Source organism: Acanthisitta chloris, unplaced genomic scaffold (genome assembly GCF_000695815.1).
Source record: "Acanthisitta chloris isolate BGI_N310 unplaced genomic scaffold, ASM69581v1 scaffold4304, whole genome shotgun sequence".
NCBI classification, from domain to species: Eukaryota; Metazoa; Chordata; class Aves; order Passeriformes; family Acanthisittidae; genus Acanthisitta; species Acanthisitta chloris.
Genome location: NW_008667511.1, coordinates 53,181 through 72,681, shown reverse-complemented (window position 1 = coordinate 72,681; position 19,501 = coordinate 53,181). Strand labels below are relative to the sequence as shown.

At 35.5% G+C, this 19,501-nt stretch overlaps 1 protein-coding gene across 1 annotated transcript in view; it reads left to right on the top strand.

The window, feature by feature from the left end:
* Positions 1-451: 451 nt before the first annotated feature.
* The window catches only part of LOC103800147 (dedicator of cytokinesis protein 4-like), a gene marked incomplete at both ends in the record, with an annotated part of 69,061 nt that continues 50,011 nt past the window's right edge, over positions 452-19,501 (top strand). Inside the window, 7 exons of the mRNA XM_009072513.1 lie at positions 452-535; positions 1,548-1,588; positions 3,859-3,914; positions 5,161-5,257; positions 6,669-6,817; positions 8,141-8,225; positions 9,902-10,053. Coding sequence (XP_009070761.1) covers positions 452-535; positions 1,548-1,588; positions 3,859-3,914; positions 5,161-5,257; positions 6,669-6,817; positions 8,141-8,225; positions 9,902-10,053 — 664 coding nt within the window. The remainder of the gene's footprint in view (positions 536-1,547; positions 1,589-3,858; positions 3,915-5,160; positions 5,258-6,668; positions 6,818-8,140; positions 8,226-9,901; positions 10,054-19,501) is intronic.

Genomic DNA, 19,501 nt, shown 5'->3' with positions numbered 1-19,501 from the left:
TCTATACCATCCATTAAGGGAATGTGAAATAAGCTTTGCCTTTTTTAGTGTGAGTGGTATAGATGGCAATAAAAATATTGGTATATATTGGCACTTTCAGCTTGCAAAATTCTGTTGTCTGATATGTGTTAGTGTAAGCATTTGGAATAAAACACTTTCTGTCCTTCGGGGTTATTATGGTCTAGCTAACAGTGTTTTCTGGTCCGAGCTATCCACTGATGTATAGTAGGGCTGTAAGTGTCTAGATTTTTTTTTTCCCAAGTCCTATATTTTAAATATTCTGCTCATAAGTGGCCTAACCTCAGATTTTTTCCTACAGCTTATTAAGTTTTAATAAGCCTGTTTGTCATCACACTTAACTCCTCCTGTTAATATACTATTTTTCTTAACCGTAAGAATAATCTTTTGTATTTTACTGTTGTAAATAATTGAAACTTACTATCTTTTCCAGTAATAGCTGGTTTTCGAGGAACAGTCCCACATGGCCTATCACTGGAGATTGGAGACACCGTTCAAATATTGGAGAAATGTGATGGTGAGTTCAGACTTGAATTCCAGTGATAATGAAGTTTCGTATACTGGTGGTTTGAACCCCATTATTATTAATTTATGTTATTAAATTGGCACATTTTTGAAGTCCATAATATAACACATTCTGGCCTCTTAATTATTTTTTCACCATTCCAGTGAACTCTAATCCCTGCAATAATTATTTACGGTTCATTCATTTTTATTTAATCTCTCTGTTTAGTAAACATTCATAGAGGATATGATTTCTAACATCAAGTTCTCATTGTGATTCTTCTGCTTCCTTGGTATTTCTGAGGGTAACCTGGCTGCTGTCAAGACACTTCTAAATGAATTCAGATATTAAAGCAGTGCAAACATTCTCTTCTGCCTCTATTCTGAGGTAGAGGATATAAGTATAGTTTTAGTGAATGCTGCTAGTGTAAGAGAAATAAAGTTGCAGTTTTTTCAGGATCTTCCTCTTTAGTGCCTAAGGCTTCTCTGTCAATGTTATTTTTTTTATCATTTGGGATTATATAGGTATGTTTTTTGTTTCATATCAGGATTATATATGGCTAACCATATAAGAAATTTTCTTTTTGAAGGCATAGGATCTATTCCTTTGAATCAAGTATATTATGAATTTTGCATAGTAATGTGGTTGATAGATTTAGAACATGAAGTCCAAAATTGATTTTTTTATAGAAATGATTTTTTTACAAACTATTGTTTACAGTTAAAATGAAGCAATTTTTTTTGGACTGGTGTGGTGCCTAGTGCAGAATATACCTGGGTTACATTGTTAGAAACATTTTGGGATATAGGGTTAAAGAATAATTCTTGAAATAGTGTGGATTAAGTCATCTGAATATGAGCTGCTTTAAATAAAATACCTTTCACTGTATGTAAAGTCTCTTAAATCAGTGCAGTCTGACAGCACTGTGAAATTGTTATATCTGTCCAAAAGGGAAAAATGAAATCTGTTTTACATATGGAAATGATTTGCATACTTTAAAAAGCAAAATGTTCTTTCTTCACAGGGTGGTACAGAGGATTTGCCTTAAAAAATCCCAATGTTAAGGTAAAGGTCAATTATAGTTTTGCGTTCTTTGGCAAAAATGTATATTCCCTTTTAAAAAATTTATATTCTGCATGCAAGTATATTATATATACTCTTATAAAATAACCCAAACAACTAGAGCAAAGTGTGAAGTATATTGTTGATATTGCTTTAATTAGATTTGGGCATGGATTACCCTTCTGTGTATTAGGAGATGTACTTTACAAATCCAAGGCTCTGGTGAATTTTCTTTTCCTTTCTGATTTTTAGAATTTCAACTCAGAGGAAGCTAAGAATGCAAATTGTAAATACTGTTGGAAAAGTTGGTTAAACTGTGCCTATTTTTCTCGATGCTATGAATTAATTTAGAGCAGTGAGTGAAGACAGCTAGTTTGTATAAGCCACATGCAGAGTACCAATTGAATAAAAGATATCTTGTCATGTAAAATACATGGATCATTTTATTTTTCTTTGATGTGTAGTCTTTGATTTCCATAGTAGCATATCTCATAGTACTCTAAACCAGACTTCACTAATTTTTTTTCTGCATTCAGACATGAAATGTTATGAAATTCATATCTCAGCATCTGTTCATGTTGACTATGTTTAAGCTTTACCCGTCTTTCTATTTTCTTAACCTTGCCTGTTGTCTTGTCACTCTAAAGTGTTTGTTTTCCATGGGAAAGAAGTATCATAAATCATGTTGAGCCTTTAACCTACATTGTAGGCCTTGACCATCTTCTCTGTTTCCAAGACTCTTTAGCTGCAAAATGACGTGCATATATGTTAATTTCAAAAGTTTCTAGGGCTCAGATCAAGTCATTTGCCTTGGTGGCAAGGCCTGTGGCCTCTGCTCACATAAATTTCCTTTGCTTTATATGAAAGATCAATCTGAACAATAAATTTAGCCCCAGTCTAACCTGATGTTTACTGCTTTGATCTCATTGATGTATATTACAAGTTGATTTATAAGACAGAAAGAGTTGTGGTTTGTTATTGCATCTTATGTGTCTTTTGTTGCAATTCTCACCACATGCTTGCTGTCAGTCTTGCTTTGTAATCTGTCAAATATGTGATAGAAGTTATGAATAGGTTTTCTAAACATGACTTGATGTGTGAAGAGATGAGATATATATTCTCTGCTTTCCCAGTGTGAATGCAAATAGTTCCCGGAATTGGATTTTTGAAGGTGGTCTTTCTGAAAGTAAAATAATAAGAGTACCTTGTAACTTGTTATTGGTATTACTCTGTCAAGATTCTTCCTTTGTTATTCTGCCAGCTTTGACACTTGAAGAAATTATTTGTGGCAGCTGGTCTGCAATAAATGTGCATGTGCAGCCTTCCTGTTTTCTGGCACACTGTTACACCTGCAAGGCTGTATGTCTTACTGACCTTGGGAGATGCTCTCCTGGACCACTTTACATTACAGAGTAGAAACATTCACAGGGGCAGTTGCCTTTATACAGTAGATGTGTTTTCACTGAAGGTCTAATGCCTGTGTTAAAAGAAAATGGGGCACCATCATTACAGACAAATCTGTATGCACCTGCACTTACTATGAAGAGAATATATGTGTATTTTCCCTTACTGCATGAGCTGTAGCAAATTCTGTTCCCAGCCAGAAGCTTGAAGCTGACTTGCCTCATTTTGCTTGTTCTGCTTTATGAAGGTTAGTGTGCTGTAAGAGCAGTTCATACTGCTGCAGCAACACTATTCAAAAGAACAGTGGACAGCCCTTAAACAACTAGGAAAAATCACTCCTGGTGGGACACTGAGGCTCTTTGATGGCATCTACCTCAGCTTTTCTGTCTACTGCAGGGCATAGCAGCCACCAAATAAAACTTGATTTTAACTTCCTTTATTAAACTAACTTTGTTTTTAGTGAACCTTGTTAACTTCATTTTGCTTTATTTTGAAAATACCTGTCTGTTCCAATCTTTAAGATGCTATTGATAAGGAGTTATTCCCCTGCAGCTGTTCTGTTTCTTGTCAAGGTGGAATAATGAATAAAACCATTTAGCATAAGGGAGCTCTCAAGCAATCTTCTACATGTTCTGCATGTGTTTATCATCTTATTTTCTGAAGCTTTGAGGGTTTAAAACTCTGCTGAATATAGCATTTCAGTTTCCATTAGAGCTATGCGGAGTATTTCTTGTATTCTTTCCTTGTGTGTGTTTTTTGGCAATTGTTTGGAAGACTTTGCAGCATGTATTTCATATTAAATGGTACTAAATGGTACTCCAAACTCATTTAAGAGGACTTTTTTCCCCCTGATCTGTTTTATTTTTCAGGGCATATTTCCATCCAACTACATTCACTTGAAGAATGCATGTGTTAAGAACAAAGGGTACGTGACATGTTCTGGTTTCAAATATTTAAACATGATCAGTTACTTCTACCAAAGGTTATTGCTTATAAAGTGTAGTGAAGATTTAGTGAATAGAGATGTTTTTCCCTTCTTTCTTCAGGTGATGAGGAGGCAATATTTATTTTTGACCACAACTGAGATAATAAAACCCAGAGTAATTGGTTAAAATTATTTTTTAAATTTTGTTTTGGAATTCAAATGCCCTTACTTAAAAGAAATACTGATATTTAATTTTTTTATTTTTAACATATAATACCTTCATCACTGTTAAAAAAATTGTGTAAGTGATCTTAGTAGTTTTTTTCTAAAGTTTTACTTAATTTCTGTATGTTCACATTGTGTCATTTATTTGGATTTATTAATAGAGAACTGATACAAAACAGTTTAAAATTTGTTTAGATAAAGACATTTCTCATAATGAATGCCTGAGCATCAACTGTATGTGATCTCTGTTTTGGGAGCATGAATGAATGAGTACAAGGTCCATTATTCATAATGGGCAGAAATAATGATAAAGACCATAACTGTATTTTAAAAAGTCTCATTCCCACAGGTGAATATGTCCCTACATTGCTGTTAAACTCACTGCTGTCTGCTATGGAGTTCAAGCCACGTGTTTTGTCATGCCTTAGGATCCTTTCTCCTTTTAAAGGGGTTGTAGCAAAACCTGAAGGTTCATTGAAATAAAATTGTAAACCATCACAATAAAATAAAGCTTGAAGGCAAAATAATTTTCGTTATCGGACACTGACAGTACTTGCAGGGAGTTCAATATTTTTGCCTGTATTTATTTTGTTAGTTTGTTTCCCATTCAAGCCATGTGCCCTACAGCACATCACTGCCAGGGGCTGTCACGTTATGTTAATTTTGTGAGAGACAGGATATCATGGAGAAAGTAAACCAGGCATGAAAGCTAGAGTGCCAAGATCCCTTTGGTAACTATGGGAATTGTTCTGCTGTGAAAGAAATTTTTGACATGCTTATCTCATGGTAAAAAAACTCACCTTGACTTCTCTAGGACCAAGACTTTCCATGGGGATTAAACTGGTTTTGCCCAAAGATTTTTTCCATGGGGATTAAATAAATATAAAATAAGTGTCATGGCCTGAAGGAGCACCCGTGTAGGTTAATAGACATCACTGTTGGCAGGAAGAAGTCTATATTAATAACTGCAATGGGATTAGTAATGCTTGTGTAATATCATGTGTTCTTCTGCATGTTACAGACAATTTGAAATGGTTATTCCAACAGAAGATTCTGTTATTACAGAAATGACATCAACTTTAAGAGACTGGGGAACGATGTGGAAACAGCTCTATGTGGCAAGTACCCCAAATGATGCTGCTTTGTTTTAATGCCATCTCAAAAGATGTTATTGTTTAGATGCTCTAGTTTACTTTAAGTATCTCTTTCAGGGAGAAAGGCATTTGGTTTGTTTTTTAACTGTTTTAATACCTGAAAATGTTATTTTGAGCTTAGTAGTGTTGTTTGGGTTTTTTCACTTACAAAGTTCATATTTCCCTCTTGTTTTTTTCTGCAGTTGTTTCTTTTTGGCAACATTTTCTTTGCTGCTGCTGTTCTTGCATGTTCAAAATACTCTGGCTTGCTTTCAGAAAGAAAGCCAAGACAAACAATAAATTAATGCCCATTTTAGTGAGGTTATGAAGTGAATGAATATGAAGTAAAAAGAGCAGATTTATCAAATGGCCATTTGTCAGAGCCTTTGGAATATAAAAGTTATTGATGTAAAGTAATGCTCCTTCTAAGTGAATTTTATATTTTCAGAGCAATTTTGCAGCAGTTATAGCTGAACTTTGGTTTTATGCCTTTTCTTCATAGGAAGAAGGAAAAGGGAAATAGGCTTTGGATTTTTGGCAGGAATTAACAGAACAAATCTGAATAGGAGTGGTTTTTCAACTTCATGTGATTCATTACTTAAATGAAGGTTTCAGTGATTTCCTCAAGCTAAAAGTTCTCAGAAAAACTATATCGAGTAAAACTACTTAGAATTGGTGAAGGAAGAGTTAACAGATTCTTCCCAAACAGAAGTTCTTTATGGGAAGTGGTTTATGCCCTTAGCTAGTATATAATTATGAGTAGGAGGATGTGGTTTTAAAGCAATCATATACACATAAGTTCTCCTACTTCACAGTTAGATGAAGAAGAACTGTCTGGACAAGATTCTATATATATGACACCATTTATTTGTGGTTATATGGTAGTGTGTACAGTTATATCAATGCAGGAAAAAATTAAAAACATTAACACACTGTGGTTCAGAGTTTGAATGCTCAGAGCTATTGCCTTTTTATCCCTTTAGGTGGATGAGTTCAAATAGTCTTAAATTACAGATCTTATATTCAATTTAGGTGAAAAAGCAACACAGAATGAATGTGCTCTTAGTAAAACAGTGCTATGGCATGAAGCAATTTTTGTTGAATTTTTGACATATCTATTATGTACATTAGAGTGTGTTAATGTGAGACATATGGTGTTGGAGTGAAATATGGGAAGGAGTGTGGTGCAGAGACAGAGTCTGTGGTAAGCTCCAAAATGATTTTATACACACAGGCACACACGCATGCAGGTAGAAATGGTCACAGTATGATGGGGAAGAAAAAGACTTAAGTAGGGGGAAGAAGGGGTTTTCTTCATTTCCACAGCATATCTGTATTTATTAGGATTTCCAGCTTATAGCAGTGATGTAGAGACAATTATATTTTGATCTGACAGAGGAATGAAGGGGACCTCTTTCACCGGCTGTGGCACATAATGAATGAAATCCTAGACCTGCGAAGGCAGGTCCTTGTTGGCCATCTCACCCATGACCGAATGAAGGATGTCAAGAGACACATTACTGCTCGTCTGGACTGGGGCAATGAGTGAGTAAATATAATAATAAATAAAAACAATGCCACAGCTTTATACTGATTGTAGAATGCTGAAATAAGGAACAAATTTCTAATGAGTGTTACTATATTTTTTATGGGCTTTCTCCATTGCTGTTCTGTCTACTATGTTTTAACAGTGAAAAGTCACTTATTTTATTATTTTATTTTTTTCTTTCACTGTAATTTGCATGGTAGTGGTACTGTCTGCAAGAGAATCACAGTGGAATATCTGCAATGTGCAGCAGCCTTTTGCATCTTCTTAACACACTTGTCCAGGGTGCCTATATGATGCAGTTAGCTTAGCTCTGTTATCTTGAGTATAACTATATAGGCTGACATTGCTTTTTTTTTTTTTGACTTGTCACAAAATTTAGTTCCTACTTGCATATCTCTAGCATACATCTTGCTACTGTGCTCTGCATATTTCTTTTGTCTGAATAACTAATGCAAATGGTATTATCTTTTTTTATCTTTTTCTTTTTTTAAGCAAGAAAATGCTTAAAATGCCTTTTGGCATTTGAGTGCACTCTCCATTCTTTAGTCTATATTTATACAGTTAAACTCTGACTAAATGCAGCAATATTCAGTAGTAGAATTAACTGAATTTCAGGAGGGTTTGCAGTATCTGAAAGCCTAAATACCTGACATAGCTGTGACTAATTGTGTATGATTATCTGTCTGCTTAGAATTTTGTGATAAATGATAGGAATTGTGATGGTTTTTGAAGTGGTCAGTTCTTACTCTTTAAAACATATTTTTAAAAACCTTTATAATCTTTTAAATTTTTCTAAATTCAGCACATCTGTGTCATTTGTGTTCTTAATCTTTATTGCTTGCTGCTGTGCTGAAAATAAATTTTATTCCTGTTGATTCATTATTTTGTTCAGGGAATAAAGACAAGCATCTTTGCCATCCAGTCCAAATTAAAAATAAGCTCATGTTTTGGCATTTGATGGATGTTCTTTTTATCTTCTTTTCCATGGTTGTCATTCAAATTGCGGTACTAGTGCAATTCACATTGTACAATGCTCACAATAGTACAAAGGACAATATCCATTGTACATTGTCCACAATGTGAAACAGATTTAAAAATTGTGGATAAATGTATTCTCTTAATGTTCCAAAGTGAAGAAAAGGAGGAGTCATACATGAATGGTGAATACAGCCAAAATACATTAAAACAAAACCAAAGTCAACTGTAGAGTACCAATTAACATGTACATAGTTTATTGGAATAAAAGATAAAAAGAAGCAGAGTTAATTTGTTTCTTTTGCATGTAGAAACTACTTACTGTTATTCCATTTCTCATACAGACAACTGGGACTTGACTTAGTTCCAAGGAAAGAATATGCTATGGTAGATCCTGAAGAGATCAGCATTACAGAGCTCTACAGGCTGGTATGTGAATGTAATGCTCAGTACTTTTCCTACCAAACTACATCCTGATGGTTTGATGGCAACTCTTGTCTGCTTAACCAGAAGTACCTTTTTTGAGCCAATAAACTGGCATTTCATAATGTAATGACTTTTACTATGAGGAAATAATTTTTTTGAACAGTTGTGCCATCTCTGCATCTGTATGAGATGCTTTGATTCGATATCACATTTGTGTGCACACATGTTTATTTTACATGTTATCTGTTAAAAGTTTTGTTTTCTGTTAAGTCATTAAAATTGTGTCTGTTAACATGAATTTAATCATCAATAAAAAGTTATGAGACTCTTTCATTAGAGCTTTACCTGGCCCATGAGTCCATTTAGAAAAGGATTGTGGAAATATAAACATCTTCTCATGGTACAAGTATTGTCACAATGAATCAGACAGGGCTCTTGTTTTTTTTTTTTAATATATTAATGTAAATATCAGTTAAACTGCATGGGGAAGCTCTCCTTTGGGTATAAAATCACACCTCGATTTACTAAAACCAGCACTGATATTTCTTATTCTGATTAAATCTCCTGTGAGGTCTAAGAAAACTTGCCAGTTCATTTATGTAGGCTTTGACTCCTATTTAAGCACCACAGCTGTTACAGATACACAGTTCTGAGCTTTATGTGCTCAAGACCAAGCTTTTGTTTAGACTAAATTTTATTTATTAGAACTTTTGTATTTAAATATAAAATAAAGCCAAAATATCATTGCTACAATATTTCGTGGAGCTGAAATTAGAATATATTTTTGATAATTTTAAATTACTCGTGCTAATATCTTGTAACATGAAGCCTACTAGTAATTTCTGCATGCTAGAATCAGTGTACATTTGAGTAGCTTTGAAGTCTTATGCAGTAGTACAGAACCAGTTGAAGCACTAGATGAAATACAGTGAGGAACAATTAATCATAAGAAGAGACATACGGAGGAAAAATAACCCTGAAAACTAATAATGGAACTCATGGAGTGCACTTGGAAAATCAAGAGGGGGGGAAAAAAAAGATAACCTCAGTTTGAAGGCTAAGTACCATAGGAAGATTGCAGTTTAAAATAATTTTGGTACAATGTGAGAGAGAAATAGTACAACTTGATGTGGTCCTGCTCTTAATGGGTGATTAAAATGCTAAAGGTATAAACTCTGAAATCAAATCAAGGGAATTTATTAGCTTCTATATAGCAGTTTGCCAAAGATTGTAAAATATGGATGTGTTTATATTTTCCTTTTAAAAATAGTGATATTTAGCCTTCTGCAAAAGCATTTTTTGTGTGTTTGAATACTAGAATAGCAGATCATTAACTATTTAAACCAGCTATGAAATACTATATTGTTACATCACAAAGCTTTAAAATGGCTTAGAATTTTCAGAGTAGAAAAAAGGTAAACTTCTAGAGGTTATTGTTTTTCTCCTAGAGATAATTATGGTACAGTGCAGCACTGGGAAACTCACTTCCCTGCATTGTCCTTCTCAGATACAAAAAAAAAAAAAAGAAAAAGAACAAAACCCTGTTGCAAGTTATTAGTGAACAAAAAATTACATTTGGATTAAGAAAGCAGTTCTGGATTACATTTTTTAGCTGTTTTTGTTTTGAGATTTTTGCGTTTAATTCAAACTGGCTGCTGTGTTGTTTGTGGTATTTTTAGATGGAACATCGTCATCGAAAAAAAGATACCCCAGTACCAGCTAGCAGTCACCATCTTTTTGTTCAAATGAAGAGTTTAATGTGCTCCAATCTGGGAGAGGAACTGGAAGTCATCTTCTCACTCTTTGACAGTAAAGAAAATAAGCCCATCAGGTACCACATGGTTTTTACTTGAATACTGATTTCACATTCCCAGCTTTTTCCCCATTCTTAATTCACTTTTATACTATTTCTTTATGTTTAGGTGGAGCTTGAGCATCTTTAGTCATACAGCTTACTCTGTGAGGGGAGGTTGTACCTCAGGGGCTGATATATCAATTTAATACCTTATATGACCTTGGGAGAGGGACGTGTCAGTCCAAGGAGTGATTTCTCCGTGGTTGCTGATTTAATAACAGGACATTTTCCTTTATCTCCCTTGGTTTTTAGCTGTAATACAGCTTATCAGCTAGAAAGTACCCTCCTCTGCAAGGGTTTTGACAGAGCCTGGCCATGGTGTCTCCACTCTGCTTCACCCTCTGTTTACTCCCCCTTAGATGATGTTGTATGTGGGAGGTCAGATACACTGACTCCATTCTGTCCAGGGAGTAGCAACCATATTTTGCTTTTTACTCCTAGTCATCTTCCCACACCAAGTGTCAATTTTTAATTTTGAAACAAGCAGTCTTGTTTCAGGAGAATTTTTTACTTCCTTCTGAAATTCATTTGTTTTGCTTAATAATTTGTAGTATCATTTTGGGTTTAAAAATATATATTTCTCTGTCATGTTTGCATATTTCAATGTTCAATTGGTTTTGTTTGTGTAGGAACATGTATGCATGTGTAGGAACATGTATGCATATAGAGTGAATGTTAGTACTGCGACCTAAAGGTCATTTTTCAATATCTCTATTTTCCTCTCTCCTAATTAGTATATACTCAAAAAAACCCTTTGAACTACTGCTTGCTGTGTAACATTAATCAGATGAATTCTCCTCAGTAAGCAAGACTGGAAAGCTGCCCTTAGTCAGTGAATTAAGAGTCTTTTTTTCATAAAAGGAGCCTGTACTTCAGTGAGAAGGTGCTGATTCTTCAGTGAAACAGTCAAACCTAATCTTACATTCGCTTTGGGTTTGTTTGGCCAATTTTTTCAGCTGGGAGCTGAACCATTGTTTTTCTGTTTGTCCTAGAGCTTAAGTTCTGTGAGACTCCTGATAACCTTTGAATTTTTAAATATTCAGTAGTTATTTTGACTTGCAGCACAATTCTGGCCAAGAGATAAAACTTGGGAGTGATCAGTAGTGAAACCACTATATACACTGTGCACTATACTTAATAGATATGAGCACAGCAGGAGTGCACAGTTAGTGCAAGAGCCTGCTAAGATCTGTTTGAGGAATACGCCAGGGAGGCTGCACCATTAAAGGTTGTGCAGTGGTCATGTGTGGTGTGGATTGACCCTGGCCTCCAGCCAACCAAAGCTGCTCTGGCACTCCCCTCCTCTCTTGGACTGGGGAGATAAAGCAGAATAAAAGGCTCATGGGTTGAGATGAGGACAGGGAGAGATCACTCACCTATTACCATCACAGGAAAGCAGACCTGACTTGGGGAAAATTAAACTTAAAACACCTTCCTCCCCATCCCCTCCCTTCATCCTGTGCTCAACATCATTCCTAATTATTCTCTCCCTCTTCATTCTGGCCTGCACTTCGGACAGTAGACACCAAAATGCTGTTTACTTTCATTTCTGAGAATTAAATGTGCATCAGGGCACAGCATTTGTGTTCACTCCATTGAATGCCACAGCAGGTGATAGATTTAGGAGAGACCTGCAGACTTTGACAGAAAACAATTTAGGGTGTTATGGATTGCTGAAAACAAGGTTACAGCAGTGGTGGTATGAAAGCAAATGGATTGGATTTCATGTTCACACACAAGCACACATTCTAGAGCTGTTTCTCACATGCTTGTTGTGATCTGACCTTTAGTTATTGATTCCTGACTCCAGTGTCTGTAGCTGCTTACTATGTGTCAACTTCTTCATTGCACTACTGGCAAACCTTGAAAAAGCATGTTGCTACAAAACTGCCTTGTAGGGTGTAGGGGGAATGACAGGATAAGCTCTGTGCAGGTAGTTTGCAACCAGCTGCAAATAAAACAAATACAACCCCACAAGGACAAAAACCCTCCCAAGAAACAAACAGAAACCTCTCAACATGTTGAAAGATCTAAACACAAGAGATTTTACAAGAACAAATTAAATGCAAGGTATATCTGTATCACAGAATGAACTCTGGAATGCAGAAGTGACCAAGCTGGAGATTTATATGCCCTTTCTGGGCCACACCTGGAAGCAACTTAACGAGTTTATCAGAGTTAAACGCAAGCTAGTTGGTCTTGGTGTACAACAGTATAGTACAGTGTATAATTTTTATTCAGTACAAATGGGTGGGGCATTTCAGAAGTCTTTAGCCCTGGCTGATGAATGTGAGAAATGAGCAACCTCCTTTAGAAGGTTGATGTATGAGAGGAGACAGTGTCTGTGCTCCCCAGCTCCTGCAGTTCACACTGTGCAATGATGCTGAAGCCTACAGGCAAAAATGGGGTTGTGGAACCTGGATTTGCAGACTCTTCTGCTCATTTCTAATGAAAGTGCATGTCAAAACCTCTGTGTGGCAACACCTTAAGATCTGTAACAACCTAGCTATGCCATTTGTCAGTTTGTTTCCTGAGTCGTCATTTTGTGGTCCAGTAGAAAAATGCAATGAAAATAATAGATGTTACTAGCACAGATAAACGTGGAAGTATATGAATACACATGACTTAAAATGTATTTCTTTAATTCATTGGTTATGGTATTAGAATTCTGGGGGTTTATTTCTTTGGACTTTGCTCCATGACTTAAGTTCAGTTTTGCAAGCACCATATGTGTACCAAGCTTTCCTTGTGTGGGTAATCCTGCTTGTTTTAATGAGGCCATTTGATTGCATAATGTTACGTACAAGTTCACAGGTATAATTGCTCCAAAACTGTAGCTTTATGTGGATTCTGATTCAGTGTCCATTGTCTGCTTGATACAAATTGACATAAAGCAAGTGATCTCTGTAGTGTCTTAAAGAGCTCAGTTGGAATGAATAAAAATAGAAGAATTGTGATTTAATAATAGAATTTCTGTTCTAATATTTTACTGAAGACTAACTTAGCTTCTTCTCAGGTGGACCTGCAATGTAAGATCTCAATATATCTGCTTCATTTTTTCTAACCTGAGGTTCGTGCAACTGAAGTTAGCAGCTTTAAAAGAAGCAACATTTCCTGATTTTTATTTTTTTTTTATTTATTTAATTTTTTTTTAATTTTATTGATTGGATAACTTTTTGTCACAACCTTTTTTTTTTTTGCTTTTTGTGTTACCAGTTTCATACATTCAGCTGTTTGAACAGAAATATTTATTCATGTATCACAGTTAAACTGAATTGTAATTCTAGATAATGAAGTGGGACAAGTGTCTATAAAAAGGAATAGTAGTTCCACTCCAGACTAGTGCAGGAAAAAGCAGTGTCTGGGTAGGATACTCTGATCCAAAATGATTCAGATGTTCAAATTCACAGCTCACCTGGCTTCGTGGTACTACCCTGCAAGGAACCCCAGTATATTGCTGGAGAGTTTATACAGACTGTTCTTAAAATTTTGAGTATTTATACGTTGCTGACGAGAGGATGTAGTTTTTTGCTAACATGCATAAAAGAACTAGATTCTGGGATAATAACTTGGCAAATTTGCAGTTATTGATTCTTCTGGTGTCGAATGCTTTTAAAGGGTTTGATTTTTCTCTTCTTTTATTTTGAAAATATCTGTTATTAATAACGTGGATAGCATGTTACCATGTGTGCACTTTGGAAAAAGAAGGGAAAAAAAGAAGGTACTTCATAACATAGGGAATGTATGGTTTGATAGCTGAGCTTTGTATTGAAGTACAAGAGTAAAGTTGTCCTTAGGCCAACAAGGACATAAATTTCATAAATTTCCCAACATGTACTAAGAATTAGATAATAATATATTTTCTGGTGAAATGTGAAAAACTATGATGCAGACTTTTGTTGCTGGAAATTACTATTGAAAATAACTGTTTCTAAATATGTTGACATCCACAATAACATCAGTTCTGTTGTATTAAGGTAGAGGTAATAATAAAATACTATTTAAAATACGAATAAAATATTATTGTTCAGATGGTTTCTGTACTGATATGATTTTCTAATGTGTGTCTTCGCACTTTAAAAGGCTTTTTTTGAACATGAATGTTCTACTTCTATGGAAGCAAGAAAAATGTCAGTATTTAAGTTAAGTATTTCAATCCGAGTGATGCTTATGCATTTGATGCTTTAAGACTACAGTTGCAAGTCATTCATTTCCTACTTAATTGGTGTATGCTAATTTCACTTGATATGTATACATATGTATATATCCATATTTTCCAACTAAATTAGCTGCTAGGAATAATTTTTGCTATCACTTAAATTAACCATAAGCAGCTGAAGTCAGCCCCTGATGATTCCTAGAGTTTTCCCTGGTGTGTTCTTGTATCTTGTTCCATTTGCCTTCCCATCTTTCTGCTTTGCAGTTTCTTTCTATAGAACAGTACAGCCCCTGAGTTTGGGTAAAGCAAGTTGTGAATGGCACTGCTTTAACATGGTACAGCCTTTAACATGGCTTGTCCCAGTAAAATTCTTTGGTTTATGCACTGTTAGATCTTCTAACCTTACATTTCTCTTTCTCTCTTATTTCTCTTAAGGTCAAAAGCCCTGTTTGTGTATTCTTTGGGTATTTGTTCTTTAAGAAAGTAAAAAGCTATCTGGATGACACTTTAATTTTTAGAACTAATTACACTATTGAAATCTTAAGGGAAACATTTTAGCATACATAGTTACAGAGTGATGTTGTAACTGTAGTTTGGAAATAAAAGAGGTCCATGATCACATCTCTTGAGTCCTGTTTTCAGTTTCAGTCCTGTTTTACTGGCCACTGCTGAGCTTTTCCTGGCTACTTAGAGTTGTACAACATAGTCTGTTCCTGAACTATATGAGTTCAAACACAGCTTATTTGTATCTAATAAGTGTCCAGATGGTAGTTAGAGTTGTTAAGAAATGCTTCTATAAAATCTGTTCCTGGAATCTGGCATGCTCTACAAATGTTTGAGAAAAGCAAAATCAGAAGGACTTATCAATTTAGTATAGAGCTTTGATAATTTGTTTCTATATCATCTAATTTTGTTGCAAGTAGATGTACAGTTTGAAAATCTGAGACTGCTGTCTACTTCAGCAAGTAGTGCCAGCCAGTAGGAGTGGATTAGTAGAACAGTAGTTCATGCTAGACCCAATGCTAATGTGTAAATGTTTTAAGGATTTTACTGTGGGCTAACTCTGTGGTTGTGTAGACTGAGTGGCAGGAGCATATGTTCTAGTTGAGTTTCATGCAGAAGAAAGCCAGTTCACTAGCTTGGACTGTTCTGGGTTGTGAATGAAAATGTGGAGATGATCAGAAGATTTTCTTCAAAACCACCTGATTCAAACTAGCTTGATCATGTAGATCATAAAATGGCATATGTAAGGTGGATATTACAGGATCACACTTTGAATGGGGGGAAATTCTGTAAAACATGGAGTAACTCAGCTGTACTTTACTTTGGGAGTTAATTGTTTCTTTTTAGCCACTACAGTCACATTACAAAAACAGTTTCAAAGTTCAAGGGATTCTAGACACCTGAATGCAGTTTATTTAATGCGAGATGCACTTAATGAGAAAATAACTCAATGTAAATGTTATGTAAGAGATAGGCCATTGTTACAGCTGAAGAGGAAGACTGGAAATGTTTGCAGCATTTCAGCACACTGCAACAATCCTGTTTTCTGATGTTCTTTATTAGCTGCTTTGTAAATCTGTCGTAGTATGTGGTCAGTTAAGAGATTTGTCAGGTTTTTGAGAATTTTCTGTTCCTTAGAATATGAAGATGCTTAGCTTCCCAGCATTTAGAGTACTGAAGAACATGAGCGTAGTGGGGGTTGTTGGCTTTGGAGATGTCTTTTTCTCTTACCAGCACAAAGGTTAATGAAACAAACCTCTCTTTCTCCAGTTGGATCACACTTACAAGGCCAATAGTATGTACTTCAACATATAATACAGTTACCAGTGTTGTAGTGGCAGATTTTCAGACAAATAAAGACATGTGATGATAGTATGTGCTTTTCTTCCACATGTACTAATGTCTTTTACCCAATACACCAGTTTGCAGCAGTGATGACCTTTATATAGCCAGAGAGCCTATTTATACTGGAGCTCTAAGAACACCAGTCCTTTAATCAAAAATACGTTTGGTTTTGTTTGTTCTTTTTAAAATCAGATCCTGGAAAGATTTCACTTATCAGCTTTTAATACACTCAGTTTAAGAAATTGCAAGGGACAAAGTAACTGCTTATCTGTTTTCAGACAATGTGCATTATTCACTGAGGCTCTGTTAACTTTATTTCTTGCTATAAGAAATACCAAAAACAAACCGAAAATAACCCTAAGGAAAATATCTACCAGGTGATTGTGTTCAAAAAATCAAGTTATCCTAATATTCTCTGAAATGCCTTCCTTTCCAGTGTAGATCCTGGAAGACCATATTGATATTTGTAGAACATTACTATCTAGAGATCTTGCCTGGGTCTTTTTAGGAGAATTTTGAAGACAACAACAACACTGGGTAGTGTATTATGAAAAAGGGAATGGGAGGGTATTAAGGCTGATGCCTACATTTGTTCAGTTCATCTGTGAATCCTGTTCTTGGCAATGATGACTGTGCATAAGAATGCTGCATCATCTCCTGCCCAAAGTCCTAGTTGCTCTGCTGACCTTTAAATTAATGTAGAGTTTGTGCCTCTGTGTTATGCCAACATACTGCTATAGAAATTCTTAAATCTGCAGTGTGATATACAGTTCTTATGTAGCATTGTCTTTTCTAAACCATTTTCTTAGCATTATATTTTTTCCAAGTACCAGTGCTATTAATGGGACAATTTCAAGGCAGCACTTCAGAAAGATGGAGTGTGTTAAGATTTGCTTTTATTGATTGATGCTTTGTGTCTGTGTCAATATGATATGAATGTCTTATCAGAAATGATTGATGCCTCTGTCCCCGTCTGTGTGAGGAGCAGAGATAAGTTGGCATGCTAATCCTCCTTTTCCTATCACCTTGAACAACCTTGTTAACTATCATATTGCCCTCAAATGAGTGCAGATTCTTAAACAGCACAAAGAAGAATAGACTGTTTATTCAAGGCCAGTGAAAGCAAACTGCGTTTTCTTTTTTGTGAGCTTTTGATTATATGTGTAATGATTGTGTAAACTTCACACCATACCAAAGAATATGATTACCCTTCCTTTGTTGTATTCTCAACCTCACCTTGTCAGTGACATACACATCAATCTTTTTATGTCTTTCTTCTTTCAGTCTTGCTATTACTTTAATTCAATTAAATCACTTGCCAAAAGCTGAAATCCACATTTTGTTAGTCAAAATATTTACTACTTGGTATTTTAATTTTTAAATTTTTGGAAAAAAAAATACTGCCAGTTTTTCTCCCTTTAAAGAGACAAATGCTCCTTTCTCCCCTTAGTCTATAAAAATCTTAAAGGATTTTGGTGTAGTGAGAGAATATTTAAAGATCTTTTTTTGCAGCCTCCAACAGTGTCTTCAAACTTGAGGTCTGCTCTGTTTTAGCACAGCTCAAAGAACCTGGCATTTAGTTATCCCTCTAACTAAAGTTTACACAACTGACTGTTGTTAAGTCAGAACAACAGCAAGGGAGGGCTTGGGATACCTCTTGAATCAAGCTGATAATACATTTCCTCTACCTAGAAGGTTCACTACTGACAATCCAAGATATCTTTCTTCAAAGATATCCCTATGGCCTCTCTTAAGCAAGAGCTCAAAGATTTGATATTACTTTAAACATATAATTGGGTTACACTTGAGTATTAATATCTAGTTTATGAATTAATGCTCCAGACAGCAGCCACTTTTTTTTTACCAATCCTTTATGCATTTGTGATAAAAATACCTCTTTAGATGGCTAACCTGGTATGTACATTTTTAAGTGACATTGCTAATGTTGAAGAAAAGTTTATGTCATCCTAAATATATATATATTCACACACACAGTCTCAATATATACTCAGTCTTAATTGGCATTGTTTAAGGCACCTGGTAATTTGCCCTTGGGGACAATAATGTATTTGGCATGACTGTAAGTGCCAGTAAATACAGGCTTAGAAAACGAAGCTTAAAAGAGAATCCTGAAGTTCCAAAAACTTCAAAAGCTCCCCTTCAGAAAATGTGCATCATTTTTTCCACTTATTCATTGAGAGGGGAAAGTTTCCTACATGCAGAAATATAGTCAGAGCATATATAGTCAGTCAGCCTTTTCTTGGCAGTAGTGTAGTTGTAAAAGTCTCTCTGGCTGGGTCCTAGATGAGGAGAAATTCTGCAGTAGGAATTGTCAGTGAAGATTAGTGAAAAGATTGTTTCTTGGTCCCAGTCAGACTGGAAAAGTGAAGGATGTGCCCCAAATGAATAGTACTTTTTGCTTGAGAATACTGTCTTGAACTGCCTGCGGTGGAGCTCCTCTGCATTAGAGGCAAGAATGCAAGCACTGGCCTAGTCAGTGTGCCCTATTCATTACATTGCCATTTCTTGTTTTTACAAAGCAAAGCAGTTACATTAACTAATAGACTGACCCATAAAGTAATCAAAATACAATAATCAAACATTGGAACTTGAGCCTCTTAGGGTACCCCATGAGTATGCGAAGTACTTACCTTATGGTGTGAGCATGTTGCTTGTTTTTTATCTTTTCTTCCCCTGAATCTGGTTTTGACCCCAAAACTGTTGTGGGTTTAGAAACTCTTCACAGGAACATGCCAGGACCAGTGGGTAATGTAAAAATAATTAGGTTGGTATCTTACAAAGAATTCTATAGGTCTGTTCTGTTTGTCCTTTGTACCTATTAATGTTTAAATTTCTTTTTAGTTTGCAGATAACACAGAATCATGAAATAGGTTGAATTGGAAGGGGCCCAAAAAGATCATCTTGGCAGGGATACTAATATCAACATATCAATATCAAAAATATTTTTATTTATCCCTCGCAAGTAATTCATTCTATTGTTAGCTCAGTTTTGCGTAGTCATCAGCAGCAATAGTATAAGCAGATATGATTCATGGAGCAGAAAGAATGTGTATGAAAGGAATGTTTGGCACAGGTGTATCCTCCTGCCAAATGTTTTGGCCTTGTGTAGTTTCTGTAAGAAAGTCTTTTCTACAGATTTATATTGCCCTTCATTGCCAGGTGATCAGGAGGATTCATCCTAGCTTTAAGAGGTTCTAGATGTTTTAATAGTACTTGGTTTGTTTTTGGCATGGATAGTCTTCATTTTCTTTACAGTAACTGGTATGGGGCTGTGTTTTGGATTGGTTCTGAGAACAATGTTGATAACACAGGGATGTTTTAGCTATTGCTGAGCAGAGCTTGCACATGGTCAAGGCTTTTTCTGCCTCTGAGCAAGAAGGCTGGGGGTGCAGAGGG